Here is a 21,821-nt window from a genome sequence, read left to right on the forward strand (position 1 = left end):
TTTGACTTGTCCTAGGGCTGCATTCAACTCACTTGTCCTAGGGCTGCATTCCAGTTCACTTGTTCTTGGGCTGCATTCCAGTTCACTTGTTCTAGGGCTGCATTCCAGTAGACTTGTCCTAGGGCTGCATTCCAGTACACTTGTCCTAGGTCTGCATTCCAGTTCGCTTGTCCTAGGGCTGCATTCCAGTTCGCTTGTCCTAGGGCTGCATTCCAGTACACTTGTCCTAGGGCTGCATTCCAGTACACTTGTCCTAGGGCTGCATTCCAGTACACTTGTCCTAGGGCTGCATTCCAGTACACTTGTCCTAGGGCTGCATTCCAGTACACTTGTCCTAGGGCTGCATTCCAGACACTTGTCCTAGGGCTGCATTTTAGTTCACTTGTCCGAGGGCTGCATTCCATTTTACTTGTCCTGGGGCTGCATTCCATTTCACTTGTCCTAGGGCTGCATTCCAGTTCACTTGTCCTATGGCTGCATTCCAGTACACTTGTCCTAGGGCTGCATTCCAGTACACTTGTCCTAGGGCTGCATTCCAGGTTACTTGTCCTAGGGCTGCATTCCAGGTCACATGTCCTAGGGCTGCATTCCAGGTCACTTGTCCTAGGGCTGCATTCCAGTACACTTGTCCTAGGGCTGCATTTCAGTTTACTTGTCCTAGGGCTGCATTCCTGTTCACTTGTCCTATGGCTGCATTCCAGTTCACTTGTTATTGGGCTGCATTCCAGTTCACTTGTTCTAGGGCTGCATTCCAGTAGACTTGTCCTAGGGCTGCATTCCAGTAGACTTGTCCTAGGGCTGCATTCCATTTCACTTGTCCTAGGGCTGCATTCCATTTCACTTGTCCTAGGGCTGCATTCCAGTACACCTGTCCTAGGTCTGCATTCCAGTTCGCTTGTCCTAGGGCTGCATTCCAGTTCGCTTGTCCTAGGGCTGCATTCCACATCACTTGTCCTAGGGCTGCATTCCACGTCACTTGTCCTAGGGCTGCATTCCAGTTCACTTGTCTTAGGGCTGCATTCCAGTACACTTGTCCTAGGGCTGCATTCAACTCACTTGTCCTAGGGCTGCATTCCATTTCACTTGTCCTAGGGCTGCATTCCAGTACACCTGTCCTAGGTCTGCATTCCAGTTCGCTTGTCCTAGGGCTGCATTCCAGTTTGCTTGTCCTAGGGCTGCATTCCAGTTCGCTTGTCCTAGGGCTGCATTCCACGTCACTTGTCCTAGGGCTGCATTCCAGTTCACTTGTCTTAGGGCTGCATTCCAGTACACTTGTCCTAGGGCTGCATTCAACTCACTTGTCCTAGGACTGCATTCAACTCACTTGTCCTAGGACTGCATTCCAGACACTTGTCTTAGGGCTGCATTTTAACCTACTTGTCCTAGGACTGCATTCCAGACACTTGTCCTAGGGCTGCATTTTAGTTTACTTGTCCTAGGGCTGCATTCCATTTTACTTGTCCTATGGCTGCATTCCATTTCACTTGTCCTAGGGCTGCATTCCAGTACACTTGTCCTAGGGCTGCATTCCAGTACACTTGTCCTAGGGCTGAATTCCAGGTCACTTGTCCTAGGGCTGCATTCCAGGTCACTTGTCCTAGGGCTGCATTGCAGGTCACTTGTCCTAGGGCTGCATTCCACTCACTTGTCCTAGGACTGCATTTCAGTTTACTTGTCCTAGGGCTGCATTCCTGTGCACTTGTCCTAGGGCTGCATTCCAGTATACTTGTCCTAGGGCTGCATTTCAGTATACTTGTCCTAGGGCTGCATTCCAGTATACTTGTCCTAGGGCTGCATTCCTGTGCACTTGTCCTAGGGCTGCATTCCAGTATACTTGTCCTAGGGCTGCATTTCAGTTCACTTGTCCTAGGGCTGAATTCCAGGTCACTTGTCCTAGGGCTGCATTCCAGTACATTTTAGCAGAGGGAATAGTAACATATTGACCTAGTTTCCTTATATACATGTTATTACATTTATAGTTTAAAATGTGAATTCCTTCTAGTTGTATTGAGGCTACAAAATCCTCAACAGTTGCACTTGGAGTATTGTTATATTCTCCTAAAAGAAGAATAGCACCTTTAGGGACAGCTCTAACAACAATGTGATACTCCTCGGGAGGGAATGTAACATTGTGTGTTCTATTAAATTCTGTATAATCATATAGTTGTCCATCATTATTCAATAATGGGGCGGCAGGGTAGCCTAGTGGCTAGAGCATTGGACTAGTAACCGGAAGGTTGCAAACTCAAACCCCCGAGCTGACATGGTACAAATCTGTCATTCTGCCCCTGAACAGGCAGGTAAACCCACAGTTCCTAGGCCATCATTGAAAATAAGAATTTATTCTTAACTGACTTGCCTAGTTAAATAAAGGTTAAAAATAATAATAATAATAATAATAATTGTTTAACCCAAATAATGTTGTTGTCAAACCAGTTCTGGAAAATGTCTTTATTATGTCTTTATTATTCCAGATTGTATACCTATGGGGGGAATATTGTGTTTGTACATGAGGTTCCAAGTTAGAAGTACTTGTTATTAATGGAAGTTAGCTAGATTAATAGGGATTTTACCCATATCAAAGTTGCATTTGAGTAATAATTCTAGACCACCAATCTGTTGGAATATTAAATTAAGGATTATATTCCAAATGCAATCCTTATTTCTTAAATAGTTTTGTTTCCATTTAATCTTAAATATTATATCAGAGGTTTTAAAATCTAGAGCATTCAGCCCTCCCTCACCTTGGTGGCTACATATTACCGCTTTTTGAAAATAATGAGGTTTATTCCTCCATATGAAGTTAAATAATTTAGCATCAACCATTTTAGTTACTGACAGAGGAACATCTAAGGCAAGGGAGGTAATAAACTAATCTGGACCTTCAGATTTTGTTAAAAGTTCACGTCCAGATAAAGACAGATTTCTTAATAACCAGAAGTTAAATCTCTTCCCAATTTTCTCTACATTCTCTAAATGTAAGTTGGCCCTTTCTTTCTGATCTTTGCTAACTGTAATACCAAGATACTTCATCACATCTTTTACAGGGATATTACATACTGAGTTTAAGTCCCATCTTTTACAGGGATATTACATACTGAGTTTAAGTCATATCTTTTCAACGCAAATAATTCACATTTCCTAATATTCAGAGATAAACCTGATACATGTGTGAAGGCATTAATACACTCAATTGCTTTCTTGACTTCATTATGATCTTTCAAAAAAAATGGTGGTGTCATCCAATTGTCTTGTATAATATCTTTGGCATCCATCTTGAAATTATCATCTTCCAACAGTCTACGATTGAGTTTCCAATAACTCTGATTCGGTTTAACTTCAGATCCATTCATCTTTAAAGATAAGAATATAACTTTATGATCAGTAAGAATTGATGGTTCAATTGATACCTTGACTACAGAATTATCTAATGAATTAGAAATCATCCAGAAGTCAATTCTTGACTGTCTGGACACGTCCTTGTTACTCCAAGTGAATTCCTTATTATCAGGATATTTACATCTCCAAATATCGACTAATCCAAGACCAAGACATAGATGATTAAACTCAGGATTAACTAACTAATCCAAGACCAAGACATAGATTATTAAACTCAGGATTAACTGGATCTGTTAGGAGGGGGATATCTGTCAATCATCACATTAGGTACAGAATTAAAATCTCCACCTAAGATAATTTTGATATCCTGAAATACACCTATAACTCTATTAATTTCTTCTTAAAATTCTTGAAATAATATCCTATTGTTTTATTTGTTGTTGGATGCATAAATATTCCTTAATAAAAACATTTCACTGTTGAAATTTACTGTTAAAATGAACCAATAGTCCATCTGTAAACAGCCCATCTATCTACCTACCTCATCCCCATACAGTATTTATTCATTTGTCTTGCTCCTTTGCACCCCAGTATCTCTACTTGCACATTCATCTTCTGCACATCTACCATTCCAGTGTTTAATTGCTATATTGTAATTACTTTGCCACCATGGCCTATTTATTGCCTTAACTCCCTTATCTTACCTCATTTGCACACACTGTATATAGATTTTTCTATTGTGTTATTGACTGAACGTTTGTTTATTCCATGTGTAACTGTGTTGTTGTTTGAGTCGCACTGCTTTGCTTTATCTTGGCCAAGTCTCAGTTGTAAATGAGAACTTGTTCTAAACGGGATATTCTAGAATATACTATATAGCCTAGAAACCTGGTTAAGTTATCATTATGACCTCATGGATGAATTCTAGAATATTAAACTATATAGCCTAGAAACCTGGTTAAACTATCATTATGACATCATGGAGGAATTCTAGAATATACTATATATTCTAGAAATTTGGTTAAACTATCATTATGACATCATGGAGGAATTCTAGAATATACTATCTGGCCTACCTGGTTTAAATAAAGGTGAAATAACAGATATGTGATAATTCAACAACATAACTGGTTGTGCTTATAGGTTACCAGATCTTCAATACAACTACGTTTCTAAGTCTTTAACCACACTGTATCGTTACACTGGTGAGTAAAAACTTATGCTTCCTACACTTTAACTTGTCTGAATATTAAATATACGTTTTACTCAACTAGGTTACCCACTCCAGTCAACAGATGGCGATGTGTGAATTAAGGCAATGCTGCTGGTGTGACGTATGATCTAGTGGACGGAACGCTTCTTTCAACAGCAGCAACAACAGTTAGGCAGACACCTCGGTAGCTTGCAAGACAAAATAGACGAACCAATAAAGTTATTTCGACGCTTAAGTGTTTATTATTCACTGTGTTTAAAACCACTCCTGTCGTCTAGTTAGTTATCCGATTTCATTTCATATTTACGGTTTTGTTATTATTAGTCAGCTAGCGGGCTGGTTAAGTTAGCATTAGCCTAGCTAGCTAACATCCCCGACCATGCGGCCACTAAGCTACTCCCCTGCTAAAGAAGAGAAGGGCTGCTGGACGGAGGAAGATGAGGCTGTTACAATACAAAAACAAGTAGAGGGTGAGGCTGTTACAGTGAAAAAAGAAGAGAAAGACGTTTCAGTGAAAGAAGAGGAAGACTCGTTCCGAGTGAAAGAAGAGGAGGATGAATTTTATGGCGTGAAAGAAGAGGTGGAGGAGATGACTGTTACATCCACAAAGGAGGAGGAAACTGGATATCTGGGCCCGGTTTCCCAAACGCATCTTAAGGGGTCCAATGGTTCTAACGGTGAACGGGCCCTGATTAACACTAGTAAGTACTGTCTTAAAAAACAGTGGCACAAACTCTACAGTTGTAGAACTGATGTTTGGTGTTAAAGCGGAAATATGCAATTGCTACATCCGTATTGTGACTTTTTAATTATTTATTTATAGCCATTGATTCTTGAAGTGTATAACACATGCCTCATGAGCTCATGATCTGTTTTACCAAATACGTTTTTTTTTACTCAAGTGTTTAGAAACAATTCCCGCTTTAACACCACTGTATAACCTCAACATGGGGTTAAAACTGTTATGTTGATATCATGGATGGTCAGTCCTTTCATCCATAGGTCTGTCTATGAATTTTGAAAGTAGTTACATTTCTCCAACCCCATCATCTTATTACCAAAATAGTTGTGGAATGACCGATTTGTTATTGTTTGAACGCAGATTGCTGGGTTGTGTGTTTTTAAACAGCAACAAAATGGCTGCCCAGATGCTTGGTTTGGTAAACAGCTGAGGGATGGGGGAAGGAAAAGTGTTACCACTCTCACATTCATAGGTTACGGTTGCTACAATGGCTTTCTCTAACACCCAGCGACCTTGTCAAGAAGTTCAGAAAACTTGGCGTAACAGTTATAAGGTGTTGGCTTAACAGTCACTGGACCCAGGTTTGAGTTCAGCTCAGGACTACCCCCTGAATTCACTACACTATGAATACAACGACTGGCCATCCATGAGGTCAAAATTATTGTTTTAAACAGATTGAGGCTATATGATATATTCTATAAATGTCAGTGTCGATTTCCTGTGGGGGCAAAATATTAGAGCCGTTTAAGTCATTGTATAATATTCAGCCAATTTTTTTCATGCCATTACATTAGATTCAATTACATTCATGAATTGGTTTTAAACCCTCAAAGTTGGTGCCTTGACGGATTTGTAAAAAATGGTTTGTCATGAAACATTTATTTATCTAAATGTAACCTTTATTTAACTAGGCAAGTCTGTTTAAGAACAAAATCTTATTTACAATGACTACCTACCCCGGACGACGCTGGGCCAATTGTGCACCACCCTATGGGACTCACGGCCAGTTATGATACAGCTTGGATTTGATCCAGGGTGTCTGTAGTGACTCCTCAAGCACTGAGATGCAGTGTCTGCTGCGCCTTCTGGGAGCCCCAAAATCATGTTCTAGTGTTGTCCCCAACTAAAATACATCTTGGTCAACCAAGAGTCATCTAATTTTTACCAATCGCCCAATGTGTTTTTATAAAATCTATATGTACTGAACGTATGATGCTTTATGCACGCTGTTTGATTAAATAAATAAGACATACAAATGACTAGGAGGGAGCCAGTCATCAATATAACCTGACTAGGAGGGAGCCAGTCATCGACACAACCTGTCTAGGAGGGAGCCAGTCATCGACATAACCTGACTAAATAATTTCAGTTTGCTAAATCCAATGGTTTTTAACTGAGTGTCATCTTGTAATCCAAGATGGCATAGCAGTAAGACGTGTTTGTTGTAAATGTTTTTTTTCTTTTCGTCTTTTTGTATAAATTGCAATATATTTCAATCTCTTTTTCCATTTTTAAATTAAATATACCTTTCAATCTCTAGTGGCTCCTTATGTTAAGCTGGAAAAACTGTTTTCATGGGAACAGAAATACAAAATAATTTCGTAAGCTCTGGACCTTTGCACCGGACGCACCGGAGTGGCTATAGTGGCTAATGCCCTGACACTCAGTTAAAAACCATTGGATTTAGCAAACTCTGAAATTATTTAGTATTTCTGTTTCCCAGCGTAGCATGAGGAGCCACGAATTGATACATAGTTCAAGTGCATTTCAGAATACAAAAAACTGTCCGACCACAAGATCCTGTATTTAGGTTGAAGTTCATCATATGTTAGCTTCGGGACAGGGCGTCACCGACGTCTGGCAAAGGCCGGTTGAGGGCACATCAGATGGAATTGCGTCGGCAGACCAGTCGTGATGGATCGGCGGGCTCCATGTCGGCAAAGGGTCCAGGCCAATTAGTAAAATGTGAATTGTAGCTGGAGTCATTTTGTTTGCTAGCCGGGAGATGCACCTGGATCGAGGCTAACTGGTGCTAGCGTAGTAATGACTACCTAACGGCTTCCCATGTTCATATATTCCTGTTCACTGGACCCTATGATCACTTGGCTACATAGCTGATGCCTCCAGAGACAACATTTTCCGTCTAGATATAACTGCCAAAGGGGGAGGAGATGCAATCTACTGCAGAAATGGCATGCAAAGTTCTGTCATACTTTCCAGGTCTACACCCAAACAGTTTGAGCTTCTAATTTTAAAAATGAATCTCTCCAGAAATAAGTCTCTCACTGTTGCTGCCTATTATAGACCCCCCCCCTCTCAGTTCCCAGCTGTGCTCTGGACACCATATGTCAATTGATTTCCCCCCAACTATCTTCAGAGTTCTTTCTGTTGGGTGACCTAAACTGGGATATGCTGAACACCCCGACCGTCCTACAAACATGGGCACCCTCATAGATATTATCCTGACCAGCTTGTACTCCAAATACACCTCTGTTGTTTTCAATCAGGATCTCAGCGATCACCCCCTAATTGCCTGCATCCGTTATGGATCCGCGGTCAAACGACCACCCCTCATCACTGGCAAACGCTCCCTAAAACACTTCTGCAAGCAGGCCTTTCTAATCAACCTGGCCCGGGTGTCCTCGAAGGATATTGACCTCATCCCGTCAGAAGAGGATGCCTTGTTGTTCTTTAAAAGTAATTTCCTCACCACCTTAAATAAGCGTGCCCCTTTCCAAAAATGTAGAACTAAGAACAGATATAGCCCTTGTTTCACTCTAGACCTGACTGCTCTCGACCAGCACAAAAACATCCTGTGGCGTACTGCACTAGCATCGAATAGTCTCCGCGATATGCAAAACAGAAATGTGCATCCTGTAGCTCGAACTTTAAAAAGTTTTGGGACACTGTAACGTCCATGGAGAATAAGAGAACATCATCCCAGCTGCCCACTGCACTGATGTTAGGAAACACTGTCACCACCGATAACTCCACAATAATCAAGAATTTCAAGAAGCATTTCTCGACAGCTGGCCATGATTTCCTTCTGGCTACCCCAACCCCGGCCACAGCTCCCCACCCCCCACAGCTACTTGCCCAAGCCTCCCCAGCTTCTCCTTCACCCAAATCCAGATAGCTGATGTTCTGAAAGAGTTGCAAAACCTGGACCTGTACAAATCAGCTGGGATAGATATTCTGGACCCTCTCTTTCTCAAAATATCCGCCGCTAATGTGGCAACCCCTATTACTAGTCTGTTCAACCTCTCTTTCTTATTGTCTGAGATTCCTAAAGATTGGAACACTTCCGCGGTCCTCCCCCTCTTCAAAGGGGGTGACACTCTAGACCCAAACTGTTACAGACCTATATCCATCCTGCCCTGCCTTTCTAAAGTCTTCAAAAGCCAAGTTAACAAACAGATCACTGACCATTTTGAATCACACCGTACCTTCTCCGCTGTGCAATCCGGTTTCCGAGCTGGTCACGGGTGCACCTCAGCCACGCTCAAGGACCTAAACGATATCATAACCGCCATCGATAAGAGACAATACTGTGTCGCTGTCTTCATCAACCTGGCCAAGGCTTTCGACTCTGTCAATCACCGTATTCTTATCGGCAGACTCAACAGCCTTGGTTTCTCAAATGACTGACTCGCCTGGTTCACCAACTTCTTCTCAGACAGAGTTCAGTGTGTCAAATCGGAGGGCCTGTTGTACGGACCTCTGGCAGTCTCTATGTGGTACCACAGGGTTCAATTCTCGGGCCGACTCTTCTCTCTGTATATACCAACAATGTTGCTCATGCTGCGGGTTATTTCTTGATCCACCTTTACGCAGACGACACCATTCTGTATACATCTGGTCCTTTTTTGGACACTGTTAATTTCTTGGTGACAGGGGGGCAGTATTGAGTAGCTTGGATGAATAAGGTGCCCAGAGTAAACTGCCTCCTACTCTGTCCCAGATGCTAATATATGCATATTATTGTTAGTATTGGATAGAAAACACTTTGAAGTTTCTAGAACTGTTTGAATGATATCTGTGAGTATAACATAACTCATATGGCAGATGAAAACCTGAGACAAAACCTACCAGGAAGTGGGAAAAACTGAGGTTTGTAGTTTCAATTAAGTGATTGCCTATCCAATATGCTGTGTCTATGGGGCCAGATTGCACTTCCCAAGGCATCCAGCAGATGTCAACAGTCTTTAGAAAGTTGTTTGAGGCTTCTATTATGGAAAGGGGTCGAATAAGAGCTGTTTCAACAAGTGGACTAAGCTGTGGCCAATCAGTTGTTTACTGCGCGGTCACGCCGTTCCCCCTTTTTCCTCTGTAATGAATACGCTATTGTCCGGTTGGAAAATTATTGAAGATTTATTATAAAAAAGACCCGAAGACCCTATTGATTGTTAACATCGGTTGACATGTTTCTACAAACTGTAATGGAACTCTTGACTTTTCGTCTGGATTTTGCACTCGCACATTGTGCCTTTGGAATAGTGAACTAGCCACGCGAACAAAACGGAGGTATTTGGACATAAATATGGATGAAATCAAACAAAACAAACAGTTCTTGTGGGAGTCCTGGGAGTGCTTTCCGACAAAGATCAGCAAAGCTAAGTGAAGATCTATAATGCTCCACAATTTGGCAGGTAACTGTATAGCTTGCTTTTGTGGCTGAACGCTGTTCTCGGATTATTGAATGTTGTGCTTTTGCTGTAAAGCTTTTTTGAAATCTGACACAGCGGTTGCATTAAGAACAAGTTTATCTTTAATTCTATGTAAAACATGTATCTTTCATCAAAGTTTGAGTATTTCTGTTCTTTGATGTGGCTCTGCAATTTCTCTGGATGTTTTGGAGGCATTTCTGAACATGGCACCAATGTAAACTGAGGTTTTTGGATATAAATATGAACTCGATCGAACAAAACATATATGTATTGTGTAACATTGAGACCTCGGAGTGTCATCTGATGAAGATTATCAAAGGTTAGGGATTCATTTATCTATATTTCTGCTTTTTGTGACACCTCTGGTTGGAAAATGGCTGAGTGCTTTCTGTGACTAGTTGCTGACCTAACATAATATGTTCTGCTTTCGCCGAAAAGTCTTTTTGAAATCGGAAACTGTGGTTGGATTAACGAGAAGTGCATCTTTAAAATGGTGTAAAGTGTATATCCAAAAATCTCAGTTTACATTGGCGCGTTAAGTGTAGTAATGCTTTGATTCCAAAACATAAGGTGATTCTGCAGAAATACTCATAATAAACATTGATAAAAGATACAACTGTTATTCACAGAATTAAAGATGGAATTCTCCTTAATGCTCTGCTCTGCCAGATTTTTAAAAAAACTTTACGGAAAAAGCATAATCTGAGAACGACGCTCAGAACCCAAAACATCCAGAAGAATATCCACCATTTTGGAGTACAGAAGTTAGAAATTACACCATAAATATTCACTTACCTTTGATGATCTTCATCAGAAGGCACTCCCAGGAATCCCAGTTCAACAATAAATGACTGATTTGTAACACAAATTTCCATAAAGTCCGTCATTTATGTCCAAATAGCCACTTGTTGTTAGCGTGTTCAGCCCAGTAATCCATCTTCATGAGGCGCAGGCACTTCGTCCAGACAAAAACTCGAGAAGTTCCTTTACAGTCCTTTAGAAACATGTCAAACGATGTATGGAATCAATCTTTAGGATGTTTTTGACATAAAACACCAACCGGCGAATTCCTTTGTCTGAAGGAAAGCACTGGAACGAGAGGTAACTCTTCTTCTTTTTAGATTTTTTTAACCTTTATTTAACTAGGCAAGTCAGTTAAGAACAAATTCTTATTTTCAATGACGGCCAAGGAACAGTGGGTTAACTGCCTGTTCAGGGGCAGAACGACAGATTGGTACCTTGTCAGCTCGGGGATATGAACTTGCAACCTTTCGGTTACTAGTCCAACGCTCTAACCACTAGGTTACCTTGCTGCTCTGTTGTCTAGTGGAAGCCGTAAGAAGTGCAACTTTATCCATATCTCACTCACAGACATCATTCAAACAGTTTTAGAAACTTCAGAATGTTTTCTATCCAATAATAATATGCATCTGGGACAGAGTAGCAGGCAGTTTACTCTGGGCACGCTATTCATCCAAAAGTGAAAATGCTGCCCCCTATCCCAAAAAGGTTAACAAACCCCCAAACGAGCTTCAATGCCAAACAACACTCCTTCCATGGCCTCCAACTGCTCTTAAACGCTAGTAAAACTAAATGTATGCTTTTCAACCGATCGCTGCCCGTACCCGCACGTCCAGCATCACTACTCTGGACGGTTCTGACTTAGAAAATGTGGACAACTATAAATACCTAGGTGTCTTGCTAGACTGGAAACTCTCCTTCCAGACTAATATTAAGCATTTCCAATCCAAAATTAAATCTAGAATCGGCTTCCAATTATGCAACAAAGCCTCCTTCACTCACGCTGCAGAACATAAGCTCGTAAAACTGACTATCCTACCGATCCTTGACTTCAGTGATGTCATTTTCAAAATATCCTCCAACACTCTACACAGCAAACTGGATGCAGTCTATCACAGTGCCATCCGTTTTGTCACCATATCCCCATATACCACTGCTCTCGTCGGCTGGCCCTCGCTACATATTCGTCTCCAAACCCACTGGCTCCAGGTCATCTATAAGTCTTTGCTAGGCCGCCTTAACTCAGCTCACTGGTCACCATAGCATAGCACGTGCTCCAGGAAGTATATCTCACTGGTCATTCCCAAAGCCAACCCCTACTTTGGCCGCCTTTCCTTCCAGTTCTCTGCTGCCAATGACTGGTACAAATTGCAAAAATCACTGAAGCTGGAGACTCTCCTCGCTAACTTTAACCTCTAGTGACACCCCATCCTGTGAACGGGACCGTTGTCATCATCTGACACAAATTAGCATAACACAACGGACATAAATCTTCCTAGAAAATATTCATATTCATGACAATCACAAGTGAAATATATCGGAACACAGCTTAGCCTTTTGGTAAATCACCCTGTCATCTCAGATTTTCAAAATAGGCTTTACAGCCAAAGCTAGACAAGCATTTGTGTAAGTTTATTGATAGCCTAGCATAGCATTATGCCTTCCTAGCAGCAGGCAACCTTGTCACGGAAATCAGAAAAGCAATCAAATTAAATTGTTTACCTTTGATGAACTTCGGATGTTTTCACTCACGAGACTCCCAGGTAGATAGCCAAAGTTAATTTTTCCCAAAATATTATTTTTGTAGGCGAAATAGCTCAGTTTGTTCTTCACGTTTGGCTGAGAAATCGATCATCGATCGGTCACGACAACACCGAAAAATATTCCAAATTAGCTCCATAATATCGACAGAAACATGGCAAACGTTGTTTAGAATCAAATCCTCAAGGTGTTTTTCAAATATCTATTCGATAATATTTCCACCGGGACAATTGGTTTCTCAGTAGAAGCGATTGGAATAATGGCTACCTCTGTACTTTACGCGAGATTTTCTCCGGGGGCATCATGTGACCACTTGCTCAATGTAGCCCCCTACGGGTATTCTTCAACATAAATGCGTAAAACTATGTCACACTGCTGTAGACACTTTGGGGAATACGTAGAAAGCGTAAGCTGGTTCATAGCACATTCACAGCTCAATGGGGACTCATTGGCACGCAGCGCTTTCAAAATATGGGGCACTTCCTGATTGGATTTTTCTCAGGCTTTCGCCTGCAACATCAGTTCTGTTATACTCACAGACAATATCTTTACAGTTTTGGAAACGTTAGTGTTTTCTATCCAAAGCTGTCAATTGTATGCATATTCTAGCATCTTGTCCTGACAAAATATCCAGTTTTTTTTTCAAAAATGAAAATAGTGCGCCTAGAGTCGCAACAGGTTTTAAGCATCAGCTATCTGAGCAGTTTACCGATCGCTGCAGCTGTACACAGCCCATCTGTAAATAGCCCATCCAACTGCCTACCTCATCCCCATTTTTTTTATTTACTTTTTTTTGCTCTTTTGCACACCAGTATTTCTACTTGCACATCATCATCTGCACATCCATAACTCCAGTGTTAATTTGTAATTACTTCGCTTCTATGGCCTATTTATTGCCTTACCTCCTTACTCCATTTGCACACACTGTATATAGACTTTCTATTGTTATTGACTGTACATTTGTTTATCCCAAGTGTATGTAACTCTGTTGTTCTCTTGTCGCACTGCTTTGCTTTATCTTGGCCAGGTCGCAGTTGTAAATGAGAACTTGTTCTCGACTGGCCTACCTGGTTAAATAAAGGTGAAATAATAATCTTAACTTTATTAGCAACACCCAAATGTATACTGTCATTAACACAGTTCTTCAATAATTACACATCATTCTTAATACTGTAGCAAACATTATATTAAGTAGGACATTCAAACAAGCCTTACAATTATAATCAAGTAGTGTGAGCAACCTGGAAATGGAGGTTGCTCCCCTGAGTTTTCCCGCATTCACATTCAGAATACATTGTGAAAAACTCCAATCTTCGCTCACCATTTTTGCTCCAGGCAATTATACGGTGGGACAAAAAAGCATTTAGTCAGCCTTCAATTGTGCAAGTTCTCCCACTTAAAAAGATGAGAGGCCTGTAATTTTCATCATAGGTACACTTAAACTATGACAGACAAAATGAGGGAAAAAATCCAGAAAATCACATTGTAGGATTTTTAATGAATTTATTTGCAAATTACGGTGGAAAATAAGTATTTGGTCAATAACAAAAGTTTCTCAATACTTTGTTTATATACCCTTTGTTGGCAATGACTGTTAGTATAATTTAATTATGCCAATGTGCTTTCATCAATTGAAAGCCCTTAATCTATTTTATGAGAATTTGTAAGATTTCTTGTTTGCATAAAATAAACGCAGACCAATCTTTCAATAATAGGTAATAGAATTTATTCTCGGAGCGCGCTACCACTTAACCTCTTAAGTCGACCCTCTACTTTTTTGAACATTCTGTTAAAAATCGCGCAACATTTCAGCGCCCTGCTACTCATGCCAGGAATATAGTATATGCATTTGCTTAGTCTGTGTGGATAGAAAACACTCAGACGTTTATAAAACTGGTTAAATCACTGCTGTGGCTTTACCAGAACGGCATTTACATCGAAAAGCACAGGAAAAACTGATCACTGAAAATGGGAAAATATATCCATGCGCTACTTGAACCCATTGATAAAGGTGAACCACAATTAATTGACTGAGGTTGCAGTACCTACAGCTTCCACACGGTGTCTAGAGTCTTGTCATTTCCCTTCGAGTTTTTTCTAGGTCAAACACATGCAGGGCACCGTATCTTCCCGGTCTAGGACCGGATATTTTCGTTGAGTTTCTAGCCGGACATTTTTCCAGACGGACAGCTAATGATCTTTACATCGCCTCCTGATGAATTTTATCGCTTATTAACGTTTACTAATACCTAAAGTTGCATTACAAACGTATTTCGAAGTGTTTTGTGAAAGTTTATCGTCGACTTTTTGAATTTTAAAAAATGACGTTACGTTTTGAAACAATGTTTTTTTCGTTTATCACACAGTCTACATATAACGATATCTAGGCTTTATAAAGACCCAAATAGTGTTTATGGGACATCTAGGAGTGCCAACAAAGAAGATGGTGAAAGGTAATGAATGTTTTCTATTTTATTGTGCGGTTTGTGTAACGCCGAAATGCTAATTATTTTGTTTACGTCCCCTGTGGGTCTTTTGGGGTGTTACATGCTATCAGATAATAGCTTCTCATGCTTTCGCCGAAAAGCATTTTAAAAATCTGACTTGTTGCCTGGATTCACAACGAGTGTAGCTTTAATTCGATACCCTGCATGTGTATTTTAATGAACTTTTGAGTTTTAACTAATACTATTAGCATTTAGCGTAGCGCATTTGCATTTCCAGAGCTCTAGTTGGGACGCAAGCGTCCCGAGTAGAAGCAAGAGGTTAAACACGTGCAGCAGTTTATATACAGATCATGACGTCATTTCACTGCTTTAACAGAATCCCCTCCTCTCGATCGGGGCAAAGTAAGGTGAAAAGTTCATTCTAACTTACTAACACACTCCCAGATAACTTTTGACCCCTCAACATTATCGATCACCACTGAACTGACAGTTTTAATTAACAGAAAACATAGGAATGCACTCACTGCCTTATCTAAAAACCCCAGAGCTAAGTTTCAGTAGGGTCAACCATAGGCTAACGACCTTATGTGTTTACACAGTCCACAACCCATTTGTTTCTGCCTAGTTGGAATGGTGTTCATTAACTTATTACTCCTTGTCCGTGTCTCACAATCCCTTCTTATGAACTCATAGTGTTAATCAGATATAATAAAACAGAGTATAAGTTTACTTACAGTTCCATTTAAAATGATTTGTTCAGTCATATTAATCATCATTTCCTAAAAATGACAGAGATCAAACGTTTTCTGTAAGTCTTCACAAGGTTTTCACACACTGTTGCTGGTATTTTGGCCCATTCCTCCATGCAGATCTCCTCTAGAGCAGTGATTTGTTTTGGGGGGCTGTTGCTGGGCAACACGGACTTTCAACTCCCTCCAAAGATTTTCTTTGGGGTTGAGATCTGGAGACTGGCTAGGCCACTCCAGGACCTTGAAATGCTTCTTATGAAGCCACTTTTTGTTGCCCAGGCGGTGTGTTTGGGATCATTGTCATGCTGAAAGACCCAGCCACGTTTCATCTTCAATGCCCTTGCTGATGGAAGGAGGTTTTCACTCAAAATCTCACAATACATGGCCCCATTCATTCTTTCCTTTCCACGGATCAGTCGTCCTGGTCCCTTTGCAGAAAAACAGCCCCAAAGCATGATGTTTCCACCCCCATGCTTCACAGTAGGTGTGGTGTTCTTTGGATGCAACTCAGCATTCTTTGTCCTCCAAACACGACGAGTTGAGTTTTTACCAAAAAGTTATATTTTGGTTTCATCTGATCATATGACATTCTCCCAATCTTCTTCTGGATCATCCAAATGCTCTCCAGCAAACTTCAGATGGGCCTGGACATGTACTGGCTTAAGCAGGGGGACACGTCTGGCACTGCAGGATTTGAGTCCCTGGCAGCGTAGTGTGTTACTGATGGTAGGCTTTGTTACTTTGGTCCCAGCTCTCTGCAGGTCATTCACTAGGTCCCCCCGTGTGGTTCTGGGATTTTTCCTCACCGTTCTTGTGATCATTTTGACCCCACGGGGTGAGATCTTGCGTGGAGCCCCAGATCGAGGGAGATTATCAGTGGTCTTGTATGTCTTCCATTTCCTAATAATTCCTCCCACAGTTGATTTCTTCAAACCAAGCTGCTTACCTATTGCAGATTCAGTCTTCCCAGCCTGGTGCAGGTCTACAATTTTGTTTCTGGTGTCCTTTGACAGCTCTTTGGTCTTGGCCAGAGTGGAGTTTGGAGTGTGACTGTTTGAGGTTGTGGACAGGTGTCTTTTATACTGATAACAAGTTCAAACAAGTGCCATTAATACAGATAACGAATGGAGGACACAGGAGCCTCTTAACCTCTTCAGTCGACCCTCTACTTTTTTGAACATTTTGTTAAAAATCGCGCAACATTTCAGCGCCCTGCTACTCATGCCAGGAATATAGTACGTTCATATGGTTAGAATGTGTGGATAGGAAACCCTCGGACGTTTTTAAAACTGGTTAAATCACGACTGTGGCTATTACATAACGTGCGTTACATCGGATAGCGCAGGAAAACCTGATCACAGAAAATGGAAATAAATATCCTTGCGCCACTTCCAGCAATTGTTAACAGTGAGCCGAATTAGATAAGACCGAGCATTCAACTCCCACAGCATCCCCATGTTGTCGAGTATCTTGTGAATTTAATCATCTTTGATTCTTGGTTGAACCGAAAGAGGGGCACCGCTTACCTCCGGTCTCCGCCCAGATCATTCCGGAAGAGCTCTCTCCTGAAATTTTTTCCAAGACGACAGCTAATGATATTTAAATCGCCTACGGATGATTTTTATCGCTTATTAACGTTTACTAATACCTAAAGTAGCATTACAAACGTATTTCGAAGTGTTTTGTGAAAGTTTATCGTCTACTTTTTGAATTTAAAAAAATGACGTTACGTTGTGAAATCGCTGTTTTTTTCGTTTATCACACAGTCTACATATAACGATATCTTGGCTTTATATGGCCCGATTTAATCGAAATAAAGACCCAATAGTGTTTATGGGACATCTAGGAGTGCCAACAAAGAAGATGGTGAAAGGTAATGACTGTTTTCTATTTTATTGTGCGGTTTGTGTAACGCCGAAATGCTAATTATTTTGTTTACGTCCCCTGCTGTGCTTTTCTGTTGTAGTGTATTGGTGCATGCTATCAGATAATAGCTTCTCATGCTTTCGCCGAAAAGCATTTTAAAAATCGGACTTGTTGCCTGGATTCACAACGAGTGTAGCGTTAATTTGATACCCTGCATGTGTATTTTAATGAACTTTTGAGTTTTAACTAATACTATTAGCATTTAGCGTAGCGCATTTGCATTTCCAGAGCTCTAGTTGGGACGCAAGCGTCCCAAGTAGAGGCAACAGGTTAAAGAAGTTATTACAGGTCTGTGAGAGCCAGAAATCTTGCTTGTTTGTAGGTGACCAAATACTTATTTTCCACCATATTTTGCAAATTAATTAATTAAAAATCCTACAATGTGATTTTATGGATTTCTTTCTTATTTTGTCTGTCATAGTTGAAGTGTACCTATGATGAAAATTACAGGCCTCTCATCTTTTTAAGTGGGAGAACTTGCACCATTGGTGGCTGACTAAATACTTTCTTGCCCCACTGTACTACGTCCATAACTATCGGTTTCCTCATTAGCAGGGAGGTGTTTCTGCAATCAAATTTTATGCGCATCGCCCTTGTGCTGCAATTTTATTAAACACAGAAAGGGGCCTATATTGGAGACCAAAAGTCATCTGGCACACTGCTTAGAGTTTCAACAACATGAATAACTTATTTCTAGTCAACAATTATCAATGTTACTACTAATGTGAAAATACGACAAAATGTGACTATTCTTGCTAATTTTAAGACAATTGTCAAATAATTTTAGCATTCATTAGACCTCAATTGTTGTACAACATCATGGCTACTCTGTTGGCCTGACCTGTCTTTTACAGTGTTTTTCTGCTGTTGTGGGCCTTGAATCATCTGACTTTGTTGTTCACACAGGAGAGAGTGGGGACTATCGTGGATCCTGTGGGGATACTCAACAACCTCATGATGCTGAAGAGGCAGAGAAGAGTCTCTCCAGATCAAAACATCTCAAGAAACACCTGCAGAGATCCACAGGGAAGAGAACTCACTGCTGCTCTGACTGTGGGAAGAGATTTACCTTATCAGGCATTAAAATTCATCAGAGAACACACACAGGAGAGAAGCCTTATAGCTGTGGTCAATGTGGGAAGAGTTTTAGTCAATCTGGTGATCTGACAGTGCACCAGAGAATACACACAGGAGAGAAACCTTATAGCTGTGATCAATGTGGGAAGAGTTTTAGTCAATCTGGAGATCTGACAGTGCACCAGAGAATACACACAGGAGAGAAACCTTATAGCTGTGATCAATGTGGGAGGAGTTTTGTTCAAACAAGCCATCTGACAGTGCACCAGAGAATACACACAGGAGAGAAACCTTATAGCTGTGATCAATGTGGGAAGAGTTTTAGTCAATCTGGAGATCTGACAGTGCACCAGAGAACACACACAGGAAAGAAACCCTATATTTGTGGTCAATGTGGGAAGAGTTTTGTTAGATCTGACCAGCTGACATTACACCACAGAACACACACAGGAGAGAAACATTTTAGCTGTGGTCAATGTGGGAGGAGTTTTACTACATTTAGCTATCTGACAGTACACCAGAGAAAACACACAGGAGAGAAACCTTATAGCTGTGATCAATGTGGGAGGAGTTTTACTTCATCTAGCTATCTGACAGTACACCAGAAAAAACACACAGGAGAGAAACCTTTTAGCTGTGGTCAATGCGAAAGGAGTTTTACTACATCTAGCTATCTGACAGTACACCAGAGAAAACACACAGGAGAGAAACCTTATAGCTGTGATCAATGTGGGAGGAGTTTTACTACATCTAGCAATCTGACAGTACACCAGAGGAAACACACAGGAGAGAAACCTTATAGCTGTGATCAATGTGGGAAGAGATTTGCTACATCTGGCCACCTGACTCAACACCAGAGAACACACACAGGAGAGAAACCTTATAGCTGTGATCAATGTGGGAGGAGTTTTACTACATCTAGCAATCTGACAGTACACCAGAGAACACACAGGAGAGAAACCTTATAGCTGTGATCAATGTGGGAAGAGATTTGCTACATCTGGCCACCTGACTCAACACCAGAGAACACACACAGGAGAGAAATCTTATATCTGTGGTCAATGTGGGGAAAGTTTTGGTCAATCTGGCCATCTGATTCAACACCAGAGAACACACACAGGAGAGAAATCTCATGACCAGAGATAAGGAGTTGTTTCATGATTTCAATGAATTAATGTCACAATGTAGAATGTTTTAACATTGTAGTAGGAGTATTTTAATGATTTCACAATGTAGAAGCCTAAACGTTTGCCCCCTTATGAATTGATTTCAACATGGATATTAGCCTCGGGGGAAATTCAGGCTCTGAAATGGAAGAGTTCTATTTATGTGATTTAACAAAAATGGACAAAGAAAAAAAAGAGTTCAAATCAAATGTATTTATATAGCCCTTCTTACATCAGCTGATATCTCGAAGTGCTGTACAGAAACCCAGCCTAAAACCCCAAACATCAAGCAATGCAGGTATAGAAGCACGGTGGCTAGGAAAAACACCCTAGACAGGCCAAAACCTAGGAAGAAACCAGGCTATGAGGGGTGGCCAGTCCTCTTCTGGCTGTGCCGGGTGCAGATTAACACAGAACATGGCCAAGATGTTCAAATGTTCATAAATTATCAGCATGGTCAAATAATAATAATCACAGTAGTTGTCGAGGGTGCAACAGGTCAGCAGGAGTAAATGTCAGTCGGCTTTTCATAGCCAATCATTAAGAGGATCTCTACCGCTCCTGCTGTCCCTAGAGAGTTGAAAATAACAGGTCTGGGACAGGTAGCACGTCCGGTGAACAGGTCAGGGTTCCATGGCCGCAGGCAGAACAGTTAACTGGAGCAGCAGCACGGCCAGATGGACTGGGGACAGCAAGGACTCATCATGCCAGATAGTCCTGAGGCATGGTCCTAGGGCTCAAGACCTCAGAGAGAAAAGAAAGAAAATTAGAGAGAGCATACTTCATTTCACATAGGACACCGGATAGGACAGGAGAGGTGACCCGAGCCCCCCGACACAAACTACTGCAGCATAAATACTGGAGGCTGAGACAGGAGGGGTCAGGAGACACCGTGGCCCCATCCGATGATACTCCTAGACAGGGCCAAACAGGAAGGATATAACCCCACTCATTTTGCCAAAGCACAGCCCCCACACCACTAGAGAGATATCTTCAACCACCAACTTACCATCCTGAGACCAGGCCGAGTATAGCCCACAAAGATCTCCGCCACGGCACAACCCAAGGGGGGGCGCCAACCCAGACAGAGATCACGTCAGTGACTCAACTCACTCAAGTGACGCACCGCACCTAGGGATGGCATGAAAGAACACCAGTAAGCTAGTGGCTCAGCCCCTGTAATAGGGTTAGAGGCAGGGAATCCCAGTGGAGAGAGGGGAAGGGCGGTTCGTTGCTCCAGAGCCTTTCCGTTCACCTTCACACTCCTGGGCCAGACTACACTCAATCATATGACCTACTGAAGAGATGAGTCTTCAGTAAAGACTTAAAGGTTGAGACAGAGTCTGTGTTTCACATGGGTAGGCAGACCATTCCATTAAAATGGAGATCTATAGGAGAAATCCCTGCCTCCAGCTGTTTGCTTAGAAATTCTAGGGACAATTAGGAGTTTCGACAATTGTTGTACTCTAACCTACAAATTTTCCTCTAACCAGGGATGTACACATTACTCCCAGATTCCATGTGGGTTTTGAGCTGTTAGTTTTAACAGGACGTGCAACCTCATCTCTCCTCTTGCACAAATGATTTTAGCATGATATCGATGAGTGATGACAAATACGTGTTGCATTCCCTTGTTTAGCGACCCCTAAATTTAAACGCATCACTCCAAAATGTAGCTGACTGTCTTCTGCAGGTTGTCCTCTAACCAGTGAGGTAAAATATATCTCCCATTTCCATGTGTTTTTTTTCAACAACACGTACAACCGAATTTCCCCCTAATCGATATCAGTGAATTATTGCTACTGTCAAAACAACAGCTTTTTTTGGTGCTTGTGCAGTTTATAAGGAGCTTGTTTTAAAATACAAGTAATACGATTATTGTGGCAGATGTTTGTGTGTATAGCACATGTTACGTTTTCAATTTATCCCAAAC

At 41.3% G+C, this 21,821-nt stretch overlaps 1 protein-coding gene across 1 annotated transcript; it reads left to right on the forward strand.

Annotated features, from left to right (window-relative positions):
* The first annotated feature begins 4,663 nt into the window (after positions 1–4,663).
* LOC135563556 (zinc finger protein OZF-like) lies at positions 4,664–19,785 on the forward strand. The gene is made up of 2 exons (XM_065006349.1): positions 4,664–5,253; positions 18,552–19,785. Exons 1-2 carry the CDS (start codon positions 4,932–4,934, stop codon positions 19,688–19,690), a joined length of 1,461 nt encoding a protein of 486 aa, XP_064862421.1. The 5' UTR covers positions 4,664–4,931; the 3' UTR covers positions 19,691–19,785.
* Positions 19,786–21,821: the final 2,036 nt, after the last annotated feature.

The sequence above is a fragment of the Oncorhynchus nerka genome, linkage group LG21 (genome assembly GCF_034236695.1).
Source record: "Oncorhynchus nerka isolate Pitt River linkage group LG21, Oner_Uvic_2.0, whole genome shotgun sequence".
NCBI classification, from domain to species: Eukaryota; Metazoa; Chordata; class Actinopteri; order Salmoniformes; family Salmonidae; genus Oncorhynchus; species Oncorhynchus nerka.